At 44.8% G+C, this 26,972-nt stretch overlaps 1 protein-coding gene and 1 long non-coding RNA gene across 5 annotated transcripts in view; one reads left to right on the top strand and one right to left on the bottom strand.

Annotated features, from left to right (window-relative positions):
- Positions 1-26,972, top strand: part of SEMA4G (semaphorin 4G) — a 102,371-nt gene that overhangs the window by 52,635 nt on the left and 22,764 nt on the right. For all 4 annotated transcript variants that reach the window (XM_083441532.1, XM_083441534.1, XM_083441533.1 and 1 more), the window contains 3 exons: positions 24,494-24,642; positions 25,783-25,845; positions 25,976-26,074. In XM_083441532.1, coding sequence (XP_083297658.1) covers positions 24,494-24,642; positions 25,783-25,845; positions 25,976-26,074 — 311 coding nt within the window. The remainder of the gene's footprint in view (positions 1-24,493; positions 24,643-25,782; positions 25,846-25,975; positions 26,075-26,972) is intronic.
- Positions 17,086-19,298, bottom strand: LOC310677603. Its single transcript, XR_014511326.1, has 2 exons — positions 19,030-19,298; positions 17,086-17,860 (listed from the first exon to the last, which is right to left on the bottom strand). It is a non-coding gene; the product is annotated as an uncharacterized lncRNA (long non-coding RNA).

Genomic DNA, 26,972 nt, shown 5'->3' with positions numbered 1-26,972 from the left:
ACATGTGGCAATGGTAGTCACAATGTTGGTCATCCATCAAGTGGCTGTTTAGGATAGTTATTGTACTCCAGGAGATGACAGGGATCCATCCATCCTAGTACTGCTTGGAAACTTGTGCTTCTGCTGCTTAGGAACAAGAGGAGAAGGAAATGAAGGCTTGAAGCTCTGTGGAATGAAGGAAGCACCAGGCCACAAATAATCTATGGAAACAGAATCCAGTGAACACTGGGTTCTGTATTGTTAGGAGTTGCTGACCACTGCTCCAGATGGTGAGCTGCATGAGTGCAGTTTTTCAAGGGCTTCCTGTCTCAGTGGCTCTTAGCTTAAATAACAAGACAACCCGAGTTCTGTTGTGCTTATGTGTTCCCTTTGATCTTGACTCTTGGCTTGTTCTCTGGCTCTTTATTATTAGGCTTGAGCTGCTAGTTTCTCGCCCAGCCCTGACAAGATTTGCAGAATGGTACAGAAGATTTGATGAGTATCAACTAGGGGTATTAGTGGTGGGGCTGATTTGCTCAGCTCATAGAGGAGGTGGGAACTCTGTTGTGGCTCCAGATTGAACCACCAGCTCTAGGAGCTCCGTGGCCAGCATGGGGGTGGAGTAGTGTGACTATGTTAATATTTTGCTTAGGGGTGCCCTCAGTAATGGTCAAGATATTAGAATGGGCCTTCTTACCACACTACTACCTGCTGTGATAGATTGGGACAACTAAAATATGAACTGTGTTCTACTATCCGTAGTGTCCAGAGAGCATTTGGAATTTCTGTGGAATGAAGTGCTGTCTAAAGGAAATACCGTATTTTTCGCCCTATAGGACGCACTTTTTCCCCTCCAAAAATGAAGGGGAAATCTGGGTGCGTCCTATGGGGCGAATGCAGGCTTCGCGGACCTCTCCGCAAACAGCAGGAGCGCTCCCGCTGCTGGCGGAGAGGTGCCTGCATGCCGAAGCCTGCGCGCGCTGAGCTCAGCGCGCCCAGGCTTCGCGGACCTCTCCGCTAGCAGCGGGAACGCTCCCGCTGCTGGCGGAGAGGTGCCTGCATGCGGAAGCCTGCGCGCGCTGAGCTCAGCGCGCCCAGGCTTCGCGGACCTCTCCGCTAGCAGCGGGAGCGCTCCCGCTGCTGGCGGAGACATGCCTGCATGCCGAAGCCTGCGCGCGCTGAGCTCAGCGCGCCCAGGCTTCGCGGACCTCTCCGCTAGCAGCGGGAACGCTCCCGCTGCTGGCGGAGAGGTGCCTGCATGCGGAAGCCTGCGCGCGCTGAGCTCAGCGCGCCCAGGCTTTGCGGACCTCTCCGCTAGCAGCGGGAGCGCTCCCGCTGCTGGCGGAGACGTGCCTGCATGCCGAAGCCTGCGCGCGCTGAGCTCAGCGCGCCCAGGCTTCGCGGACCTCTCCGCTAGCAGCGGGAACGCTCCCGCTGCTGGCGGAGAGGAGCCTGCATGCGGAAGCCTGCGCGCGCTGAGCTCAGCGCGCCCAGGCTTCGCGGACCTCTCCGCTAGCAGCGGGAACGCTCCCGCTGCTGGCGGAGAGGTGCCTGCATGCGGAAGCCTGCGCGCGCTGAGCTCAGCGCGCCCAGGCTTCGCGGACCTCTCCGCTAGCAGCGGGAGCGCTCCCGCTGCTGGCGGAGACGTGCCTGCATGCCGAAGCCTGCGCGCGCTGAGCTCAGCGCGCCCAGGCTTCGCGGACCTCTCCGCTAGCAGCGGGAACGCTCCCGCTGCTGGCGGAGAGGTGCCTGCATGCCGAAGCCTGCGCGCGCTGAGCTCAGCGCGCCCAGGCTTCGCGGACCTCTCCGCTAGCAGCGGGAACGCTCCCGCTGCTGGCGGAGAGGTGCCTGCATGCGGAAGCCTGCGCGCGCTGAGCTCAGCGCGCCCAGGCTTCGCGGACCTCTCCGCTAGCAGCGGGAACGCTCCCGCTGCTGGCGGAGAGGTGCCTGCATGCCGAAGCCTGCGCGCGCTGAGCTCAGCGCGCCCAGGCTTCGCGGACCTCTCCGCTAGCAGCGGGAACGCTCCCGCTGCTGGTGGAGAGGTGCCTGCATGCGGAAGCCTGCGCGCGCTGAGCTCAGCGCGCCCAGGCTTCGCGGACCTCTCCGCTAGCAGCGGGAACGCTCCCGCTGCTGGCGGAGAGGTGCCTGCATGCCGAAGCCTGCGCGCGCTGAGCTCAGCGCGCCCAGGCTTCGCGGACCTCTCCGCTAGCAGCGGGAACGCTCCCGCTGCTGGCGGAGAGGTGCCTGCATGCGGAAGCCTGCGCGCGCTGAGCTCAGCGCGCCCAGGCTTCGCGGACCTCTCCGCTAGCAGCGGGAGCGCTCCCGCTGCTGGCGGAGAGGTGCCTGCATGCGGAAGCCTGCGCGCGCTGAGCTCAGCGCGCCCAGGCTTCGCGGACCTCTCCGCTAGCAGCGGGAACGCTCCCGCTGCTGGCGGAGAGGTGCCTGCATGCGGAAGCCTGCGCGCGCTGAGCTCAGCGCGCCCAGGCTTCGCGGACCTCTCCGCTAGCAGCGGGAGCCAGCACTGGGCTCCCACGGCTTGCAGAGAGCTGCCTGTTTGGGGGCTGGGGTCGGGGGAAGCTCGGGCTTCCCCAACCCCGCGCCTGGGGGGGAAATAATTTTTTTCCTTTATTTCCCCCCCAAAAAACTAGGTGCGCCTTATGGGACGGTGCGTCCTATAGGGCGAAAAATACGGTACTTATCAATGGAACAGCAAGGCATTCTGTGCCAGTACTTGGATAAATGCAGCTCTGAAAGCCTGTTAACATATTTCATGTGGGAGGGTGTTAGCTGATTAATGGCTTTTAAGTTCATTGTTTTTATTTAATTCAGTCTGTTAGACAAATTAAATAAATAGCTTAGCATATTAAAGCAGACTACTCTCCCAAGCAGCCTTGCTTCACTGTATTTCCTCTGTTTGTATCAGAGGAGCAAGACCTACTGAACGAGGTGCTCAGTATATGCCATTGATTCACTTCTACCCATTGTCTGACTCATGGGACTGTAGATTATTGATAGCAAGGTTACTGTTGATTAACATCTTTGACTGGAAGTTGCTACATTTGAAATATGATTTAAAAAATTAAGCTACAAATAATTCATTGCACCTCAATTATGGCCTATGACAGAGGTCTCATTTAAGATCTTATTCTCCATTCCCCCCAAAGAAGTCACATCTCCCTTTGAATATACAAAGCACAGAATCGGTTCTGTCTGGCAGGTAGCTAGTTAATGCTGCAATAGCCCATCTCCAAACTTCCAAAAGTAGTGTGGCTGACTTTTGATTGGTTAGCCACAGCCATCAGTCAGTCAATGTCCACCTGGGCCAGAACTGTTTTAAAAGATGACTAATGCCAAACAGTTCTTAGTCCCTCAACCTTACCATCTATGCTGCTATGTTAGATGAGAGGCCTGTTTGGAAGTAGCTACAATAGGACAGACTTTCCTTTCCTTTTAAAGTACTGTTCTGTTTTTACCTTTGCCTTTCTCTGTTTTTTAATTCTTCATAAAGTTCATAAGATTTGGCTGTTGGGAGTTTTGGGAGCCAAAATGTGAAGGTTCTCTTGCATGACTGGCCTACCTTGATGGGCAATTGGAATGAAGTACCCTCTTCCACCAAAGTGTCCACCTTATCCCAATAATTCAAATGGGAAATGGTCATTTTGCTGTAAACTGCACCAGAGCTTTCTGGGAACAGCAGAACGTACCTACACATTTCACACAAATGTGTATATCTAAGTTGTGTGTGTGTGTGTAATGAAAAACACCCTGGGGAAGCTGGTCTTCAGCAGCCTGTTTGGTATAGAGGTCCAGCAATTTCAAGCCCTCATTTTAAGTGGTGTGTAGTCATACCCACTGCCTGATTTTCAGCCTTCCTTCCTTTGTGTAACTAGGGCTCCTCAGTTTCTCTGCAGATTCCCTGGTGCAGTGTGGGGGGTCTTGCAGCTGGCGCAGGAGCCATGAGTAGGAACTGGCACTCAGCCTGCAGGCTTTTCTCTGAGACTTTTCCCACAAAGCATCGCTAATTGCATTATGGCTATCTGGCAGCCAAACTGAGAAGACCACAGTCCTTACCTTGTAGAGGTGGCATTTGGATTAGCGAGTTTAACATTTTGCAAATGTTACCTAATGCCAAATGGAACAGGCGTAACCGAGTCTGTTTATGGAAATATTTTTTTACATGTAGAAACAGCTAAACCTTCCCTGACACAGGCATTATTTGTACAATCAAAATACCAACCTGGGTGCAGCTTAGTTTTTGTTGAGAACAAGTTGGTTTGATCTAAAATGCCTTGTTATGGCAGAAATGTGTAGTTGCTGCTGCTGCTGCTGCTGCTGTGTGATTCTGCTAGTTTATAAAGCTAGTTTGCTGGGATTGTATGCCCCATCATGCATATAGCTGTCTGAGACATCTTGATAACTTTAGTAGATTTCTGTCAACCTCTTCTCCCCTCCCTCCTCTTTAAGGTATTCTACCACTCGTGTGTGGAGGGAGGGTTTAATATCAAATCCTTGCATATAGATCATACCATCTAAATCATGGATGATTGACCTGTGGCCCTATAGGTTATGTTGAATTCCTACCCCCATCAGCTCCAGTCAGCATGGCGATTGGTCACGGATAATAAGAGCTGTAGTTCAGCAACATTTGGAAGGCCACAGATTCTCCACTTCAATCTAAAGACTGAGATCTTGCTGAGGTTTCCCCTGGTTAGAGAGTGTGCTTTTCTCTGCAACCATAAAAAGAAGGAGGTTCTCCTCTTCATTTCCCCCAGCTGAAGACTGTAGTTTTCAGTGTTCTAACATATTTTTATGGCCTGGACAACATTTTCAGTAAGCTAGCCTGATTAGGGTATTTGCATACGTTACCAATTTGCATAAAGAGCTGGATTTTGTTACTTGCAGTGTCAAGAATAACTGATGAAGCATTAACACATCACTTTGGAGATTTGGCTTTGGTTCTTTGGTCTGCCACTCACTTCACTCTGTAAACTGCTTGCTCTGTCAGCTCTTTGCATTTCTTTTGAAACAATTCTATGTACTGTACGTATATTCAGAAGCAGGTCTTCTGAGTGAGGCTTACTCTCAAGTAAGTGTTTGTAGGATTGCAGCTGATAATTCAGTATCTGCACATACGAGCTGAGGATTTTGGAAGTGCTCAGCACCGAAAAATATGAATGCCTCATAGCTGAACTTTAGAGAAGCAAAGAGCAGAGCTGTTCCTGAAATCAGCTCACTGCAGAACAAGTAATGAAGTTAACCTTGGGGTTAGCATACTTTAGAAGTGGCATAAATATAATGGGGAAGAAGTGAACTGATGTAACATAATGGTGCCGTTTGTGTCTTTTTTTTTACACCAATGTTGACACGGGTGTATGAGTTGATAATGCTATTTTCTTTTCTTTTTAAGCCCTAAAAGACTCTGGACCAGTTAAGGACTGTCTTGCTCCTTATGTCCCTTCCTGAACACTCTGATCATTGGGAGATATACTCTTGGTGGCAACTCTTACGCCTCCTGTCTGCTTCACAGTTGTTAGGAGCAGGGTGTATAGCACTGTAGCACCTGCTTGGTAGAACTTTCTCCTGATTAGTGTCAGGCAAGCATTTACTCCCTGCCCCCTGGCAAAAACTTATTTTATAGAGGCAAGCATTTACAATGCCAACTTTTAAACACGTGCTCAAAACTTTTTTTGTTCACTTGGACATTCCCTGAAGTGTGACAGATTACTGACCATGGCAAATACTATTGTTCAGTAGTTTGTTGTGTTTTTATATTGGATTGTATAACATTTTCTTACTCCATGTTAGCTGATATTTACATCTGTTAAGTAACTAACTAACTAGTTTCTGATGGCCAGTCCAAAGAGAAAAGAGCCCTTTTTTAAAGGACTTCCAACAGGGGTGGACTGCTATGGGTTAAATGTTTCATGTAGGGCCTTGCATTTGAATAGTTGCATGTTTCAGGTCCAGCTTGATTTGTAAAAGTTTGGTGCAGTGGATGATGTGTTAACTTTAGATGTGTGGAGGCCCAGTCTCAAAATCTTGCTTTATGGAGCACACACTGTAGCTTTCTTTGCTAATTACTTCACAATGTACTTGTTGGGATTTAGAAAGAATTATAAATTGCATCATGCTTGAATTTCAGTGTTGCTGAAATTCCTTTGGCCACCAAAACCCACGTTTTGCTACTGTAGATTCAGACATTTTAAAGTGACCTCAGTTCTCAGAAGCATTTAGATTAAAATAAAATAAAATAAATGGTCAGTATGCAGGGAGGCATTTGATGAATTCAGGTAAAAATTTCCTGAGGTAATAGTAGATCATGAACTTTTAAGGACTTGATGGTGAGGGAGAGTGGCCTCATGCTGTTATAGGATGTATTTTTGTATTTTTAAAAGTTATATTTCAGCGGAGTTGTTTATTGAACATTAGTATATCTACAAATTACAAAATACTATTCCAGATTTTCATGATTTTTCTTCAAGTTATTACCTGAAAGGGCTGTAGTACTTTTGATTTCTGACTTCTTACTTCTCATACTGACAAAGCTGGTTCCTTCCGGTTGTTGTTGTTGTTGTTGCTATTTTTGACTACACATCCACTGTGACAAGAGGACTGCTCTCTTCATTTGAGTTTTTGGAAGCAATGGAGAGTTGAGCCTGTTCCCTTTCCAAGTCTGATGTGGTTTGACAGCTCCTTTGTGGGTCTTTGCCTTTCAGATCTCGTAGGAGGATAAATGGCTGTAGCTGGTCACTGAATGATGAATTTTAGCAGCTGGAACTGCATCCATCCATGAAATAGACACGATGCAGACTCCCCTGAGAGCTAAAAGGAGTGATTGAAAATTAATATTGTTTGAATTGAACTCCTTAGGCCTTTCAGTTAAACTCATAATGCAGGCAGCAATTACAATCGGATCTGCTACAGCGTGTCACCACAGCAGAAAGCCTCTTGTTATTGTTTCACAGTGGTATTGGCAGGCATGCAATGTGTGGGGTAACACCTCTGAGTAGTGCATGTCTGTTGGTATGTGACTGGGAGGAAAGCATTGGAAGACAAAATGTACAGTGGCACCTTGGGTTAAGTACGTAATTCGTTCCGGAGGTCCATACTTAACTTGAAACTGTTCTTAACCTGAAGTACCACTTTAGCTAATGGGGCCTCCTGCTGCCGCCGCGCTGCCGGAGCACGATTTCTGTTCTCATCCTGAAGCAAAGTTCTTAACCCGAGGTAATATTTCTGGGTTAGCAGAGTCGGTAACCTGAGGCGTATGTAACCTGAAGCGTATGTAGCCCGAGGTACCACTGTACTTTACCAGAGGACTCACTGCTTGGCTCATCCAGATCTGTACACATCCATTTTCTATTCAAAACAAGCATTAAATACAATATCAAGAAAAATGACGGCCTAAATATCAAACTGTCCTTAGCATACGAGGTATTCACTAGAGGCGTGTGCAGAGGGGCAAGTCTTCCGGATATTTGCTATAAGAAGGAAGGTGCTTGTAAACATTACGTGTCCTTGGGTGATGTACGCAACCATGCCATAGGAACAGTTTGAAAAGGTAATTGTAGGAACATGTTGGAGTGTTTGCAGTCATTCTTGTAAAAAGAAGGAGGGCTCTTGAGAAATTCTTGTGGCAGGCAGCTCTTGCCTGAAGCTTATGTTTCTGATGGAGCTTATAAAAGGTTCTAAAACAACCTGTTTTATGGCTTCTTAACCCAGAGTTTATCACCCTTTCCCCCCACCCTGCTACTTTGAAACTCCTGCGAGAGAGAGCAAGAGAGAGTGAGAAATGTTTTTCTTTGAAGGACATCCTCCCATTATAGAGCTTAAATGTGGTAGTTTTGCTTTTCAATCTCTTAGAACCTTCAAATTAAGTTTCTACAGCATCAAACTGCAGCAGCAAAGAGGGATTAGGACCATGGTGGTGCAAAGGAGAAAACAGCTCTGATTACTCAAAATAATAATTCTAATTCGTAAGGAGAGACTTGCAGTGGATTTACACGTGTTGAATCACTCTAGTTAATGACTCAACGCAATCCAAATAGTGACAGTTTTTATTACATTTATGCAGTATTCTGCCCTTTCCCCACAGTTTTTGTTTCTCAAAAAGAAAAGAAAAGAAAAAAGCAGAAGATCAGCACTTCTGTGAGATTGGCAGAGGTGAACTTCCACCTAGCCTCCATAACTGAGTGCCTAAGGCCAAATCACTGCAGTGCATCGTCTAAAGTCTGGAAAAGTCTTTTTTAAATGGGCTGAATTCAGATATGCTACTTTATGTATAATCTGAGCATCTGGATTTTTTGGTAAAGTTTATTATTATTATTATTATTATTCCTCCATGTTATAATTTATATTAAAAAGTGATAACAATGACAGGATCAGACAAAAATTAAAAGATGAAAAACAGCACATGACTCCGACCATATGGTGAACCATTCAAAAGATGGGCAAATATATTGGAAAAATCAACTTGCTTTAACATCAGCTTGTGAAAATGATCTGTGAATATGTGCTTAATTTGGCTAGGCAGGAAGGGCTCTATTCCCTGGCAGGTGGGATTTCATTGGTAAACAATCCTGCATTGTGGTATGAGATTGAATTCTGGTGCTCAGGATTCTAGAAACTGCCTCCCACCCAGTCTCGGGCAAACTGATTCTTTTATTATTGAGAGCAATGGGGTTTTTGCTGCTCAAGGGGCCATGAATTGTAACACCAGCGATGGAAGGAATTGTCTGAGCCTTATAAGAAGCTGTGTGAATGAAGTTCTGTGTTGTACTATTATTGATGTTTTAGATGTTTGTGTACAGTATCATTTAATGCTTTTACAAGCTCCCCCAGGAGTGCCAGTTGGCACTGAAAGCTGGGATATGCATCAGAACAAGGTAGTTGCCATAGTGCTCTCCAGATGTTGTGGTCTACAACTCCCATTAACCTCTGGCCAGCATGGCCAATGGGTAGGGGTCATAGGAGCTGTAGATCACAACATTTGGAGGGCACCATGTTGTCTACCCCTGCATTGGAACAAAGATGAAACAGCTGGGGGTATTCTCATCTCAAAACTGTGAAATCATGCATATTTTACGGGATGATATATCAGTTCAGTCCATAACCGGTTGCCTTATCTTAATAAAATCTGAGAAAACTGCCCACCACATTATCTTAGTGTGGCTGAAATTTGAGGAGGGATTTGTGGTCATAAGAATAAATTACTTAAGGGGCCCCTAAGAGAGCTAATCCACGTTGGTACTACTGAGTGGTCTGGTAAGGAGAGGCAGCTGTTAATACAATCTTGTTCCCTCTCAGTGACTTGAATAGTGCATGAAGTATGTATTCCTGCAATCCTATATTATAAAATACCATGCTGCTTTAAACCTCCCCAGCATGATTACTGGGCATAGCTATGGAGGCATCCTCCAGATCTAGTAAATAACGTTTCATTTTTCAACAGGAGTGATGGATGAATGCGGCATCCTTGCTGAGGATAAACTGAGAAACAGCTGTCATTGTACAGAGCGTTTAGCTGTTGCTTATTGTTAAAGCCTTGGTGCTTGGGAAAACTACTCTGATAAAACTCCTGGCCAAGACTGGAGCCTTCAGGACAGACAGCTGCATTGTGAGACGTGTTTGCTGGCTTCCTCCCTGGGATTCAGGGCAGACCTTGATTTCTTTTGGTTTCTCTGTGATCTTTTTGGAAACAGTTATGATAGCATTGTAAACAAGCCCACAAAAGTTCCTCTCCTGGTTTTTTCTTTTGTTTTTGTAAACTGATTTGTGGTTTTTAAATAATCAAGCGGTATATAAATTTCATGAAATAAATAAATAAAAATAACACAGCCAGCAAGGCTGATGGAGCCTTGTTATGGCGGGTGAGTTCTAAACCATTAGTGCTGAGATGTTCCTCCTTCAGGGAGTACATTTTTTCATGCTGTTTCTAAAGAAGCGGCAACAGGAAAATCTCTCCACAGGCCATGCTTTTCAATGCATCTCTCTTCCATTTGTCAAAGCCATGTTCCTATAAACATAAACAGTGAATGGAAGCTAAGTAGCTGGCTCAGAAGTACAGAGGGTGAATTCTGCCATAATCTTTTGTTGTTTGATCTCTGTGGGAAATAGAAGCAGGAAGAGAGGCTGACAGGCTGCTTTCTGTGTGTGTATTTATTCTGACATACCTTGATGGAGCTTCTGGTTGTGTTGTTCCATTGTCTCTCTGGTGTCCATGTATCTAGGCTGACCTAAGCCCTTGAATCCCCAGACGCTATGGATGCACCCCGCTATGGGATGATGTATTTGGCACTTGCCCCTGGAGGTGCTCATGTGTGAACATGCCCATATTTATAGACAGGTTTTAATCTGGAAGAGCAGGTGTTGTGTACAACATATAAGAAGTGGACTAAAACATTCTGGACGTTTTGCAATGGCATGTAGATTTTTTTTTGCTCTAATTTTGTTTTAGCACTTCAAATAAAAACCAAAGCCAAGTGAACCTAGTGCATAAAATCCAAATTGGGGAGAACTGTCCAGCAGTGTGAAGCAGTTGTTTCTGGCTCCTAAATGTTGATCTCATTCCCATAAAAGGAAGGTCTCTTTGAGACCTAAGCATCCTCTGTCATTGTTTTTTCAAGAAAATAAAGCCACTTTCTCCCTTTTGAAAGCACCCCGTCTTTTCCCCCTGCAAAACAAACAAAAACGGTTGTTCTGGCTGGGACTTACTCCATTGCACAATCATTTATCCTTTTATGCTGTCTTTCAAAGCAGCCTTCATTGGACACCAAACTGTTTCCCTTGAAATGGAAGCATCAGGAGGCTGTGCAAGCAAACAACATTCAGAGCTGCTTCAAAGCAGACACTAGGCTTATAAGGCTCTGGAATCTAGTCTGTCATCCACATTCTAGTTTCCTATTTTGTGCAGTACAAGGGGTGCTGACTGTAATTGTATTATTAGAGCATAAACTAGCATCTAAGGTTTGTAGAAATCAATGGGACATACGTACTAGGCAAATGGAGGTAAGCACACAGGACTCCAAAGTGCATGTTCTTACAGATGCAGACTTCCACTTGCTTCACTGAGCATTTTAACTTGTACAGATTCACACAGTTGTCTGAAATGCTAAGTAGAAGCTGACACCCTGAGGGCTCAGTAGCACATATTTCCTGGAATTGGCAGGGTTTGGAGGAAGGCAGCACAACCCAAAGGAGACAGAGAGTGGAGCTGAAGGCAATGGAGCTGTGCAAAACAGCAAAGCAAAACAACTGTACCCACCAACCCAGAGCAGAAGGGTATTCTCTGGTCTACAGAGGCTAGAACCCAATGTGGCTAAAGACACTTCCCAGTTAAAAGGGGCAAGAATAATATCCAAACGCTGTCCTCTTCTACTGTGTAGCACAGGAGAATTTATATTGGTCAGATGTTCTACACCTTTGACCTTACCCAAATATAAGGCTGATCTTATTTCACGAGGAGAGAAGCAAAGGCTGAGAAGGATTAATTGAAAAACTGGTCCAAGGTGAACGGCTGGAACATAATGTATAGAATTGCTGTCACATCAGAATGCTTCCTCACATTAAGATGTGTAAAACACATTGTGAGATTCCCATTTGGTGCAAAGATGGTGCTTTGAAGCTGAAGGTTGCCAACAGAGAAAGCTCTTGGCAGAGAAAGCAGATTTTTCTTTCAGTCTCTACTGTTGTGATTGTAGAAACCGAGAGGCCATGAAACCAGTTTGACTGGAGATTGCTGTGGGTAATCGCTCTTTCCTCTAATCACACAAAAATGAGGAAGTACTAGAAAGATTTTGGCTCAAAAACATGCAGTGTTGGACATGGCTCCACAGTGGAAAGTATTTAGTAGAGAGTGGTCCTCTGGATGTTGTTGGACTACAAGTCCCATTATTCTTGGCCATTGCCCATGTTGCCTGGGACTGATGGGAGGGCCACAGGTTCCCCATCTCTAATTTAATGGAAACTGTGCTTAATATGAACAATGCAGTGGATAGGGTTGCCATATTTCAAAAAGTGAAAATCCAGACAGCTTTTTTGGGGCCAAAGAAGTTTTGCCGAAAGAGTTGATGAACTTTTGGGCACTGCCAACATTGGTTGCCATACATCGGGAATTTCCTGGACATTTCACCGATTTCCGCCCAGACACTGCTTCTGGCTGCAGTCATTCCAGGTATGTCCTAGAAATTCCAGACGTATGGCAACCCTGCAATGGATCAGAAATGGACAATGATAAGTATTGATAATAGAATCCTATTCCACTGGCACAGCTGGGTCATATTTACAATTCAAGCTGCACCTCTTAGTCATTGGTTCCCATATGGAATCTCTCTCACTTACCTAGATGGAGGGCAGAGGGAGTGTAGCATGGAAGGTGCTTATTGTACATGGGTAAAAGTCTCATCTGGTGCTCCACCCACTTTTGTTTTGGGCTCCACCCATCACTGGCAGGTGGCCCCTGAATTGCTGCTCATGAGTTAGTGCAGCCTTTGGCCTGAGAAAGGTTCCCCATTTCTGATCTAGACAGAACAAATTTGATAGGTGCCAGTGCTAAAATGTTTGTGGTAAATGAGGGGTAGGGACTCCTTTTGGCCTGGAGGAGCAGAACTTTATTTCCCTCGACTGCATGGGCCAATGTTTGCAGGTGGGCAGGGTCGCTCTTGCTGATCAGATGACTGACAGGTAGGCAGGACCACTCATCTCTCCATTGAGTGGGGAGAGGGGGGTTCAGCTAGTTGGGGTTCAGTCCTGCTGTCTGCAAGGCTCTACACCCAATGTGACTTACATGTAACAGGATCCCACTCATAACTCTGGCTATGCATCTAAAAAATACAGTTTCTATTTCAGAAGGGTATTGAGGGGCTTATTTAAATTTCAAGAAAACCTTCAAGCTGTTTTCTTTGAGCTAGTTCCACTGTGAAATTTCGGCTTTACCAGTAAGCTTCAGAAACTCACCCCATGTGTTCAGGTATGTAAAAAAAATATTCTGCCCAAGTGACACAGCATGCATCTGGGTTATCTCGTGAGCTGAGGTTGGATATGTGGATAGTTCTAATGCATAGGATTATTTACCAGCAACTTGTGCATGGGCACAAATCTAACAAATATTTTGCATTAGTTAATGTACCTATAGGATTCATTTTCCAAGCCATTTTGTGGTTGCTTAATATTGCATCAAACCTGGCTTTAGCTTCAGCATCTCACTTCCATAAGTGATAGATTTTGTTCAAACAGTTAAATGAAGGACCAAGCCTCTGTTCTACTGTACTGGAGAAAGCAGCTCTCTTAACCTCCTTTCAAGTCCTGGGATTGTTCTCTTAAAAGCTTCCTTTTCCAACAGCACTGCATCATCCTCAGTAATTTCTGATTCACTTTGTTCTTGCTTCCCAGTATGGCAGGAGCTTTTAACTTGCCCTGCAGCCATTTTCCTCCTTTGCTGCAGGCAGAGGGCAGAGCATTTTGCTCTTTTGCAAGTTTTAACTGAGCCTCAGATAGAAGGTGCTCTCTCTCTCTCCCCCCTCTCCTCCTCCCACCCCCTCTCTGTGTCTTTCCATCCATCCCTGTGTTTCCAGAGCATCTGATTTCTTGGATCAGACAGATAATACCAAAAAATCTTCATTGATCAAATAGTTACACTATGGTGCTAAATACTTTATGCGGAAGTTAAATATGTTTGGAGCTTACTCTCACACCAGAATTTTGGCTTCTCAGAGTTAATATGTTAAGGTTCCACCCTAGCACTGAACCGGAAACAAATAACCTTTCATATTTATTCCACACATGTGCAAAGTTGCCTTATGAAGTAGTAGTAGTTCATTTTTCCTGTTTACACTTGAGAAAACCAAGTTGGGCCTGCTCAAGGTTATTTGCAAAAGGATAGATAAACTGGGATTTCACTTCTGCTGCAGGCTGAATGCTTTATGCACCAAGACATCTTTTTAACAGCAAATGACTGTTTCTCGTGGTCCTTATGCACATATGAGGACAGGTAGCACTTGGTTTCCTGATATTTACACATTATCTGTTGCATGTTACTTGTTATCTGTACAGAGGCGTACCTAGGCTTCCCACCTCTCCGTTTTGCCCCTTGGCAAGAGACCATGTACCAGAAACTCAAAAAACTTTATTTTTGTTGCCTTTCGTGCTCTGCCAATGACTTCCTCTGCAGGCATCGGGATCGGGTCTGCTCTGCTCCACCTCTCCTCCTCCTCCTCCTTCTCCATTGGTTCGTCCGTCCATCTGCTTGCCTGCCTCCCTTGGCTCACCGCTTTCCCTTCTGGCTTCTTCCTTCTTTCTTTTTTCCTCCTCTTGCAACTCATGCCTGCTCCCTCCCTCTTTCTTCCCTCTGAGCCCTGCTGGGTGCCTCACTCACACTTCTAATAGCACCACCAGTCAGCTGTGGAGGGGCCCCTGCAGGACCCATGCCTGTGACCAGATTCCTCTGCCAAGGTGCCCGGAAGAGCCTGTGCACCTCACCTGGCTGCCCAGAACAGCAGAGGAGTGGTCCGGGGAGTATGCAAGCAGGTGGAGTTCTCCTAACCGCTCTGAGCCAGAGTGGAGAGAGGTGATTTTTGCATCCCTCTGGGTCTGTGCCCTTGGTGGCGGCCAACCTATCTAACCCTTAGGCATGCCTCTGTATCTGTATGCATGCAGAAGAGGCCTCAGCCCTATTTGAGTTGAAGCAGTTCTCAAATTGGCAAGAGTGACATCATTTGAATAGCACAATGCAGAGGTTGGGGGCAGGAAGGTATCCTTTTTTGGAGTAGTGGAGATGTTGTGCTTACCTGCTATACTTTCGTTTGTAAATCCACAAAATTCACAGTTTCCCTTCTCAACGTCTCTTGCCTATACACATTTATTTTTACTGACAACTGGACTGCTTGCATGCTTTGGTGTTGTTTTGTCACACACTGTTGCATTCTTTCAGTCTACAGCTGCTAGCAGCCATCTTCCCCTGCCCCCAATATCTCACCCAGAATCAAGGAGGTGGATGAGAGCCATTTGTTTAGATGGCTACTCCCACTACCGGTCTGGCTTATTCCATGCCACTTCCATTCCATCTTGGACAGCAGAATAAAGTAAGCTTGCATTCAGGGCATGGGAAAGAGAGATTCTATGGTAGGCAAGACTCTCCTTTGTGTTTTGATGCCAGTACTGAGAACAGAGCTCTCTGCTCATAAATTTTACCAGCATTTGTCTGTTTAAGGAGATCTCATCCGCTTGACATTTGGATTAGTTTCACCCTTCCCTATCCTCATGCTGATGAATAGGTTAGCTGTGCAGTGTGGAATAAACATTGATTAGGATAAGTGGACTGTTCAGCTGAATTACGGATTCAACCAGCCACTTCTCATACTTTGCTGTTTCTGCCTGTCCTTTCTTACAGAGGAGGTTGGTTCAACTGGAGCTCTGCACATGTCCAGAATTGTGTGTATGGTTTTGCTTTGTTCTAATAATGAGAGAATACCATGTGATCATCACAGGAAGCCCCTATTGTGTGAGGCTGCGCTGGTATAAACTGGAGGTACATCTAGTCACAAGGAGGTGGTTACACTGTGACCCAATTAATTCTAAATCCAGTCCAATAGCTAATACATCTAACGCCTTTTTGCATTCCCTAAGAAGTCCCATTTCAGCAAGGATGAGAGCACCTTGCCATAAATATCTGTATTGGCAGAGATATCCCTGTGTCTCCTATGTTTCAACCTTTGGCACGACACCAAATTAACTGAACTTGGGATGCACCATGAAGTCTCCACCAATGTCCTTTGTTATGTAATGTCATTTATGTCTGAGCTTGGACCCTTTGTAAAAAATCAGAATCAGGGCAAAGGAATTGGATCATTTTTTCCTAAAACTGGGTACATAAAAAAATCCCAGTTTGTTCAGCTTTTGGGGAGATGCTTCAAGAGACAGGAAAACCACCACTTTTCATGTGACCATTTGCCTTTCATCATTCTCTTCTCTCCTTAAAATAAAGCTGGATCTTTTAAGAGTGCTTCTGTAGTGACATTTTAGTAAGACACATAGCTCTTCTGCTGTTTATAAATAATTTCATATTAGCAATTTAAATCTTTATCCATTCATAAATAAATATTACAGTTGCAGCAACAGTGTGGCTGTTCCTGGTTCTCTGTAGGAAAGATGTTGTTGTTGTTTAGTCGTTTAGTCGTGTCTGACTCTTCGTGACCCCATGGACCAGAGCACGCCAGGCACTTCTGTCCTCCACTGCCTCCCGCAGTTTGGTCAGACTCATGTTTGTAGCTTCGAGAACACTGTCCAACCATCTCGTCCTCTGTCATCCCCTTCTCCTTGTGCCCTCCATCTTTCCCAACATCAGGGTTTTTTCCAGGGAGTCTTCTCTTCTCATGAGTAGGAAAGATACTAATATGCAAAATCCCACAAATTGACCAAGGTTATCAAAGCAAATGCAATTCTCTCTGTGTACATGCGTAGTGTTATTCATTATGCTTCCAGGCATGTATATTCTGGACAGATTTTCTGATGCCCATACAAACGTTGCCTGTCAAATGCTCATTGTGGGGCAGATCCTGACATTCAGCTGTGAACTCTAATCGGCACTGACCCCATGCAGTCTGTGCGGTTTTCTGTTCTCCCTAGAAGTGGGAGATTATTTTCCTAGAAAACCTTGCTATTCTTGCGAGGGGCTCCTTTATGTACATACAAAGTCCTTCAAAGAATATTAACAACCTGAATGTCTTGCAGAGGCCTGGAACTGATGATCCGGAGCTACAGATTTGATCAGTTCAGGCAACCTTGGAAAGGAGAACTGTGTGAAATGACTGAGAAACAGGCTGGAAAGGGCATCCAGCAGAACGCTTCCCACTTGCAAAGCGATTTGAGTGTCACCTTTCCTCGTGGCAGCACAGGTGGGGGGGGGGAAATCACATTCTCCCTCAAAGCTGAAGCTAACTCTCTCTCAGAGGTAGGGAGGCTGTGGCTCCGCCCATTGAGGCTCACCCTGCAGTTCTGCATTTTGGCACAGCAATGACACTTCAAAGGCAGGTACCTGCCATCTGTCACTGATCAGATCCCCCTCAAGGTAGGGCTGCCGCAACACCAAGAAGGTGACTCCAACATTTAAGCTTTGCTCAGGGAATTTATTTGCTCTACGTAGGCAGGTTTAGTCATTAAGGCTTATAACTCTGCAAACACCTTACAATTTGAAGTGATTGGTCTGCCTTCCCTGTCTTGTGCCTCATTCATGTACAATGTCACTGCCATTGTTCATGCACATCAACAGAGCTGGTGTTTTCATAAGTTGTATACCATTTGAATAAAATGATTGTTTGCATAAAGTTCCAGGATGAGCTCAGAGTGTTCTGAATCTCTCTCTCCCCCACCCCCCCAATCATCTACAGTGGTACCTCGGGTTAAGAACTTAATTCGTTCCAGAGGTCCGTTCTTAACCTGAAACTGTTCTTAACCTGAGCTACCACTTTAGCTAATGGGCCTCCCGCTGCTGCCGCGCTGCCAGAACACCATTTCTGTTCTCATCCTGAAGCAAAGTTCTTAACCCGAGGTACTATTTCTGGGTTAGTGGAGTCTGTAACCTGAAGTGCATGGAACCTGAAGCATCTGTAACCCAGGGTACCACTGTACCTTTTGGAAAAATTGCCCATTCTGTTGATGGGACAAACTAGAGACATGTCCATACATCTCAAGCTCCATTTTTCTTTCTGCAAAATCATCTTTTCCCAAGAAGAGATGAAGTATTTATAAATATACTTTCTACGGCAGTTTAGGTTATGCCTGCACTTGCTGTATAGTTGAGGTCATTGCTTGGTGTGTATATGATTCATGTCAAGCTGGCCAGGTCCACATTGCACACACATTCATCCCTTCATCTACTGAGTATTACCTGTAATAAGGGAAATCGTGTCAGTGTATGGTCTATGATGCAGCACAAAGGGTACATATCAATCAGGATCTGTGGTCCTCCAGATGTTATTGGATTCCAACTCCCATCAGCCGCAGCCAGCATAATCTGTGATCATGGATGATAGAAGATATAGTTCAACAACAGGACCATAGGTTCTGCAATCCTAATTTATATGGTTTAAATAAATTACAGGTGCGGGCTACCTTTTGAGGCATCGTGTGTGTCAGTGAAATCGTGTATATTTGAAACACCATAGAGAAAGCCTCAAACACCCTGCCCCTTTTTGTGAATTTTCGGGTCATTTCTGGATTTGGCATGATGTGGCTGTGCACATTCACGCACATATTGAACTCATAAATGGGGGGGGGGGTTGTCTGTATGGTCTTTTAAACTGGATGGGTGTATTTTTTTATGCTATATATTTTTGTGTTTTTATATTGTAAACTACCCTATTATCAGATGAATGGCAATCTAGAATTCAAATCAACCAATCAATCAATCAATCAATCAACCTTGCCCCTGAACACTTCCCATGCTGATAACAATAAGTGTTCAAAGCTGCTGTATCTGATGAACTCTGGTCATGTTTTTCTTTTCCAATATCCCCTTTTTTATTTGTGAAATGCTAAACTTCAGGTGGTACAGTTATACACAGAGAAAAGTATGGGCGTGTACAATTGTACAAATCTGTACATAAGCCAGAGTCACACTAACACTGCTAAGACACTGGTGCAATCTTATCTATTGTGAATTTCTTTTGTGGTAAACACCTGACTCATCAGATAAGAGTGGGTCAGCTGCAGTTACATGGCCCTGAACTGCTTTAGGATTACATGGCAGAAACATCACACAGTTTGAATAATTGGGAGCACTGTTGCATTTCAGTCCACGCTGGGAGTGGCAAACCTGTTGCTGGACTACAGCTCCCATCATTCCTGCTTATTGGCTATGTTGACTGGGGCTGCTGGGAGTTGAGACCTAACAACATCTGGAGGGTCAGTGAACTCCACCCCTGGAATGGGATGGAATAACACGGCAAAACAAAAACATACAAAATACCACATTTCAATACTATCAATATAACAAGATTGTTTAAACAGCATGCTGCATCCAATAGAAAAAGTAAGAAGGGAGTTTCACAGGTTCACCTTAGTCCTAGAAGCACTCCTCTCATAATGTTACTCACAGTCCCTCTCCTGCAGCAACTTCTGATAAGGCTTCCAAAGCCAAAGGGTGGGGTGGGTTCAAGTTAGAGGTTCCAGATAGCAGTTGCAGGCACAGATTGACAAAGTTTGCCGACTAACAGAAGAAACTAGAATATAGTATATAGAATGCAAATGCGAATATTGCAGTGGTATCTGCTACAATTTTTCTATTTTTTGCTCAAATACTCATCCGCTCCTCCTGTTGCTTTCAGTTTCCAGCATATGCTAAGGATTCTTTCTACCAATGCTGAAATAGTTCAGCAAAATGTATTGGAGCGGGGTGAGGCATACCCTTTGTTAACATATTGGCAAATAGAAGAATAATGCTAAGAAGTGGAGCTCACAAGCTCATGCTTTGCATCAAGATGGCTTTTTGGAAGACATTGTTTTCTCCTGCTGAGCTCCCTTCCCTCCCAGGTTATGAATCAGATCACACAAAAAGTAAAGTTTGTGTAATAAACCAACCAGTATCAAAGGGCCAGTTCACATGTGTCATTTGATGATGACGCTATGTGAATGAGCCATCCCAGATAGTACTTCAATATGGAAGTTTTCAAAGGGAATCAGTTCACATGTTTGGTTGCAAGTCATCAAGTGATAGAAAAGAATTAAATTATGTCTATGCAGATGGGAACCAGCAAATAAGATTCTTTGGCTCCTTGTTATTGCATGATAATTGAGTTTCATTTTTTTTAAATAAAAATGCTCAATTTCTGTCACTTCTCGCAGATCTTGCATTCTAACAGCATTGTCATTGTCACGCTCCTGTGATCCCTCGCAGATTTTTACTACCCTCGCATCATAAACAACAATAAACACAATTTTCCAGCTGCACCTCTCCAACTGAGCTGAATTTTGTGTGGTGGTATTCTTATTTTGACATGGTACCTTCTAACCTCCAAACAGCTGTGACTTCTTTTTACAGCAGCCTAGTTAATAATCAGGAGCAAACACTGGCATTTTGCAAGGGAGAGAAAACACTGATAAGCCAGAAGTGCCTTTCACCTCCTTCTGCCACAGGCATTTAAATGACCAGGAGTGGGGAGGGGAAATGATGGTTTTGAAAGCGGGAGGGCTCAGGACTCGATGCCTGACCTCAAACTGTCTCCCAGCCTGCCATCCCTGCTCAGAACTGGCCTTCTGGTGACTCAGCCTGAGCAATTCTAGGTAAGGGATATAAATAGCACTTACTATCAAGGCAGCTATCTGCCTCAGGCATTTGTGTCCCAATCAAGATTGTTGGTTTGTCCCTGACTTCCCTCAAGGGACTGTGGTTTGGAAAGCAAGTCTTACCTCCTTTAGCTCAGTGTGATTGTGTGGAAGAAGACATGACTGGATATGGCTGTATGAATGTATGGAAGCATTTTCTTACATGTTACGAGGCAAAGTATATAACACTATTTGCTCACAGTTTCTGCTTGCGTCCACACCAGACATTTACAGCTCATGGCTTCCTCCAAAGACTCCCTGAGAACTGTAATGCAGGGTGCAGGGGGCTGGAGCTCTGTGAGGTGTAAACTACAATTCCCAAGATGCTTTGGGGAAGCCATGTGCTGTGAATGTATAGTGTGGATGTGCCCCTTTCTCATTTTCACTTAATAGCAGGCTATATATGAAGGGTTGGAACACAATATTGATCAGTTTTCAGTAGGAGTTTAGGCACTTGTCTGAAAGGGGTGCTTTTGCTATAAAAACGTGGTGCTCTAATAACAACTGGAGGAAATTCAATTGGTTTTTCACTGCAGCTTGGACAAGGCTAGGGTTAAATTCCTCTGGGTGTATTACGGTTTGCCTCAGTATATTTATATATGGTTTTCTGCTTCCTTCAGTGCTCCCATAGGGAATGAGGACTCGCATTCTCAAGCAGTCAGATACTGATTCAGTTTATCCACCTTCCCTTTCATTCACTCGCCCACACACGTCGGCTCCTGAAAACATGCATTTCCATGGTATACTTGAAATTCCCCTTGAAAAATATGGGCTTTGTAAGTTGGAAGGAATCTTCCATAATCAGTTTTCACTGTTACACAGAGCATAACTTCTGATTGCATTTCTTCTGCATGCCCTGTTCAAACTCTTGATTGATACCCACAACAGAAGAGTTTGGGACATGAGGTAGCCAGAGAGAGAGACGAAAAATAGGTCATGGTGTGCAAGCATTAAGGCTGAAGTCCAGGGGTGTGTGTGTGTGTGTGTGTGTGTGTGTGTGTGTGTGTCAAACCAGGGCTTCCAGCTTACCTCCTGCTCCCCATTGCTCAATTCCTTTAATGAGCCTGGCAGACTCTGGAGTTCAAGGCTGCAGCGCTAATTTGGACATCCAGTCAGCTGACTCTATGGGTCAGTCTCAGAGCACCAGGCCTTTTAATACCCTATCCTCAGAACTAGCTCCTTAGTTTAGCCACTTGACTCTAGTGTAAAGACTCTGCCTTACCTGGACTATATAGTTGCCTCTTTGGTAGGGTTGCCATACGTCAACAACGTTCCTGTCCGGATCTTCACTTTTTGAAATATGGCAACCCTATCTTTGGTTCTTGCTTGCTGCTCTGAACCTTGGTTCTCGCCTGCTTTAGACTACACTTGGGGTATTTGGGTGGACGGCCAGCTCCCGGGATCCCAGAACATGACAGCTTGATGCTTGTGCTTTCTGGGGTCTAAACTAAGGGACCAGATAGTGTGGGCTAAGACATCTAGGCTGCAATGCTGTGCCTACTCACCTAGAAGTAAATCCCACAGAACTCAACTGGACTGTGTAGATAGGCATAGGATATGCTGCCACTTAGGGATAGCTGTGCTGCTATTTTGTGGGTTGCTTTGGCTGTGAAGGCTAGAGAGAGACCTCTCAGGATTGACCTTAGAATTTGTAGTCCACCTTCAAGGGAGAAAATATACTTATGCAAAAGGGAGCAGCTTCAGGGGTCCAGTGAGTGGCCTGGGAACACCTGAGGCTGCAGAATTGCTAGTGTCCTTCGGATGGGAAACCAGTAGAAGCTGTTCGTAAGAACTGGATATATAAGCATAATCAATCTTTCAAATGAAAAGCAGTTTCAGATGTCATCACACTCACACTAAAACAGTTTTAATGGGAACTTGAGATGCAGCAGATACTGGATCAATGATGACAAAAAGCCAGCAGTCGGCTTTTTTTTTTTTTAAAAAAAAAAGATTCATGTTGAAGGCATTGAGATCTAGTAAGGATGCCCATAATCAACATGGAGGAAAATTAGAGTTTAGTTTTTGAGCAAAGGTCCCTATACTTAGAAGGTGCAGCTTCTCTCCCCCCCTCCACCCCCCTCCGGTGTCCTCTGATCTGGGCTGTTATTGGTGTCCAAAGATTACACATGCACACACACACACACGGTAGATGGTTGATGGAAGGCTACATAGTGAGAGGCAGGGAAGTGAAGACTTCCTCAGGTGAAAGACTGGGAGAAGAAAGGAAAGCTCCCAGGTGAGAGGTGAGAGGGTCCACCACTTCCTGGGTGAGACAAGGATTAACTTCCTTTGAGAGAGGACTCTGCATTTTCTTTTTTCTTTCTCCTTTCTCTGTTTTTGTTTTTGTTTCCCTTCGTTTCTTCTATCTTACTATATTATGAAAAAGCTTTAATAAAATAGTATTTTTTAAAAAGAAAGCTAGTACTGTAAATAGGTTTGGGTCAGTATACTTCCAATTTAAGCAAGGTGAACTCGTACTCAAAATATTTACAGCCCAATTTGCAGTTTTATCCATTAATTTATAATGTTGATCCAGGGAATAGCCATTCAGTAATTTTTGACCCAGCCAAAGGAATGACTACCGCATAGGCAACATTGAGAGCTGTGCAGTTTTGGGCAGCTTGATTTACAACTTGAAACTTATGAGGGATTTATATTAAGCAGCTAGCTAGAACCTCTGTTTAATTTGTTTTTGTGGTTAATGGCATGATCCTAGTCAAGCTTATCCTAATGTAAGGGTCATGGAGTTGATTAGGACTGACTCCAAAGTAAGCTCAAGGCGCCAACCCTAAATACACTCACAGGGGAGTAAGCACCATTAAACACAATGGGACTTCTGAGTCAGCATGCGTGGGAATGAGCTGTTAAGTCTGTAAAAACACCTCAAACCTGACATCTTTTTGGTAGTTATGTTTGTTTCTTTAAATGTTGTTTTAAGATTTTGGGCCCCCCACAATATCCCTTTGTCATAATCATGTATGTGTATATATATATTTCTTTGTAATAATCCATTTAAAATTTCAAACCATTGCATTATAAAAATTCTGTTTGGCTTATTTTGAAATGCATTGGGTTTGAGAAATGTAACATTCTGCTAACAAAATTCACCCTCTCTATGAAGAGAAGAGGAAACACCGAGTAGCAGGTCATGCCTCCCTTATCTTCCAGTATGCTTCTGAATACCAGTTGCTAGAAACCACGGGCAGTGGGTGGAGGAGGAATGCTGATGCCTTCAGGCATCTGTTCAGCCACTGTGAGACTGGGATGTTGTACTAGATGGGTCATTGGCCTGATCCAGCAGGCTTTTCTTATGTTCTTATGGCAACCTCAGGATCTGTGGGAAAACTGAGAACTGCCTTATCTGACAAGGAACTCCTGGGGGAAGCTTGCAATGCTAATAGGGGACTGGTTCTTAACAGTACCTATCTTTTCAATATGTATACTGTCTAGAGATATTTTTAAAAAGTGTACTGCCTGTTGGGGTGCCTTGCAGGTCTGCATCCTCCTAAAGCAACAGCTCAGAGCCATATCAGACAGCTTCACTATTTCAAATAATTACTATGTGTTCTCCACCCATGCTTTCAATTGAATTGCCTACATGACAAGAGGCTTCACAATATCTTTTCCTTTCTGGCCCAATGAAGAATATTATCAACCTGGTGCACAAACAAGTTAAGTTAGAACATATGGGCTGATCCCTCTACATGCCCCTCTTGACGTCAGTAGTGGGACTAAGGCTACAAACCTTCACATTCTTACTTGGGGATAAGCCCCAGTGTATGCAGCGAGTCTTTCCACCAATTAAGCACGCAGTAGGCTCTGTCTGCACTTCATTTTAAGATCCAAGTGCTCTGATTTACTGTAATTGAGCTGAAGAGCAGGCTCTGTATTTTTTGAATCTCTGGGTTAAATGTTGATCCATGGAAAGGTTTAAAGGCTTTCCCCCCTTCCAAAGTTGCTGCATATATTGGATAATATTTGAAAATCATTTTTGGAGGCCCTTGAAAGTGATCAGCTTCCATACTCTGTCCTGATTCACATTTTGGTTTACTTTTGCATTTTTCTGTTCCAATCTTTCAGATGTCGGACAGCACAATAGTGAGCCTTCAGCTCAGCTGCCTCTTCCAGGGTATCTGGAGTGCCCAAGAAACCTCTGTGGTCTTGCTTTTTAAACAGCCTGTGTTTCTTTCCGCAGATTTGACCACTGCAAGACGTTTTAGCAGCCATGCCCAGAACTACACTACCCTCCTGCTAGAGGATGAGAAGGGAATTCTTTATGTTGGGGCCAGGGGGGCCATATTCTCCTTAAATTCCAGCAACGTTTCTGATGGCTCCCATCGGACAGTAAGTGCAGCTTTATCCCACTGGCATGTTCACAGTTAATTCCCTTTGCAAATTTTGGTTTCCAAAGCCATTTAGGGCTACGCTACATATGTACCTTCAAGGAAGAACAAGTACAGCTTTCTCTTTATTTAAACTTTAGAATCTGCTTTGATTGGGGAGGGACCATGGCTTCATGACTGAGTCAGCAAATGGCCAATCAGTGCTGTGCATATCAAAATTCTGCTCTAAAGTAGAAGACTAGATTTCACCCCGAATCTTATTGCATATGTGTAAAATATGTGATGAGTGCATTTCCACAGCAGACTCACTGCTGGAATAATGTATGCCTGCATGCAGCCTTTGTTACATTAGAGTCACCAAGAGATACACTGAAAACAATCTGTTCTGAAAAACTGATAAATGCCTCCTCATTAAAAATGGATGCATCTGTCATCAAATCTAGTTTCCACAACAGATATAGACAGATATGGACCCTTTTGTCTGCCTCCCATGTTACTGGAATGGGCTGGGGCCAACCCTCACTGGTAGCCAATGGGTTCCTGAACTACAGTTCCCACTATCCTTGACCTTTGGTCATACTGGCTGGGGCTGCTGGGAGTTAGAGTCTAACAACACCTTAAGGGCACCATATTGGTTGCCCTTGCTGAAGTACACAAAGGTCCTTTAAAGTACCTGGAAGTCTCTGGTGCCTCTTACCAGGTATAACATTTGTTCACTCTCCTTTGAGGCCCTTTATCTCAGTACAGTTTCTTTTCTGTGCCCTTGTTTTTTATGCAAAATGGGAAGGGAGCTCTCGAGCCATGTAAAAATGAAAACAGCAGCCACCCTCTACTGAAAACCACTTGCTTTTTGGGTCTCCTTCTCTCTCCCTTTCTCCCTGCTGCTTCCTTATGGTATTTGTAACAGCCAGGTTCTCATTTCAGCCAAGGACCTTTAAAAGCAAATGGACTACAAAAATCTGCAGCGCTCCCCCGCTTTGCACTTAAATAAATCCACTTATTCTGGGGGTAGGCGAAGTGTGAACTTTGAAGAGCTCTTGTGAGTTTCATGGGGCTTGCTTCTTAATGTCACGCTCCACCACTATTTCCTGGGCTGGGATGCCCCAGTGAATAATGATCCTGCTTTGTGTTTAACTTGTAGATTGATTGGGAAGCCTCTCCTGAGAAGCGGGGAGACTGCCTGAAAAAGGGCAAAAACAACAAGGTATGTGCTCCATAAGTCTCTGCCTTTTTGTCTCTGTTCCTTCGCTTCTGACCTGTTTGTGCCTGTAGCTGATGAACAGGCCATTGTCAGGACTCTTGTGCAAATGACACCCTCCCTTCCTCTTTTGCAGACAGAGTGTTACAACCATGTCAAGCTTTTGCAACGGCTGAACACAACCCACCTGTATGCCTGTGGCACATATGCCTTCCACCCGCTCTGCACATACATTGTGAGTAAAAGAAGCAAAAGAATCTCCTCCACTGCCTTGTTGGGAGTCCCTCTTTGCACTGAAACCGACTGACAGGCAGATGCCAGCCATGCCCTTTGGTTCCAGATGCCAGCCATGCCCTTTGGTGCAATATTATTAGCCAGTCAGAAACCAACTGAAAATCACTCAGATTAACTTTTCTGCACATGGAACTGGTTGTAGATGAACTCTATAGGCAGGTATCCAGGACAACAAACCAATCCCAAATCCTGGCTCCTGTGTCAGTAATTCCTGCCAAGGAACGGAAAGGTCATGAAGACCAGAACTAATTTTTACTGCCTGCCAGAAGGAGGGAGGTCTGTGGGGAGGCTCTCTCTTCCTGGTGTTTTATTCTCCAAGGCTGGCTGTTGATTTCTGGGAAGCCTAAGAACCTGGACTGATCCTTTAAGGTGCCTTGCCCATGGGTTTGCTAACATACTATCTGCATAAAGAACCAAAGGAAATGGCCATCCCTACCATTAGCAAGGAGACAACCATCTCAGGTGGCCTAGTGTGTGGGCACTGATTATTTATTTATTAATTAAATTTCTATATTAGTTTTTAATATATAATCATACAAATTTCTATGACAGCAGCCCCTTCCCCCTGTTCCCCTCTGTGGAGGGCAGAACTGTGTGTGCCCTGTGCCAGTCTGGAAATAAGATTCAACTATCATTCGACTCTGCTTCTCTACATGGGAAGGGGGTGGCAACTTGTCTTTCATCATAGGCAGACCCTGAGAAGCATAAGCATGCCTTTCTTTCATTCCTTTAAATTCACATTCAGTGTGTTAACATTGGGATGCTTTCCTGCTGCTTGGCATAGTGGATAGAATATTGGACTGGAACCTGGGAAATTGGGTGGAATTCTGCATTGCACT

Source organism: Podarcis tiliguerta (assembly GCF_965153285.1).
Source record: "Podarcis tiliguerta genome assembly, chromosome: 5".
Classification (NCBI taxonomy): Eukaryota; Metazoa; Chordata; class Lepidosauria; order Squamata; family Lacertidae; genus Podarcis; species Podarcis tiliguerta.
The sequence above is the reverse complement of the archived record's forward strand: the minus strand, read 5'-3'. Positions and strand labels throughout refer to the sequence as shown.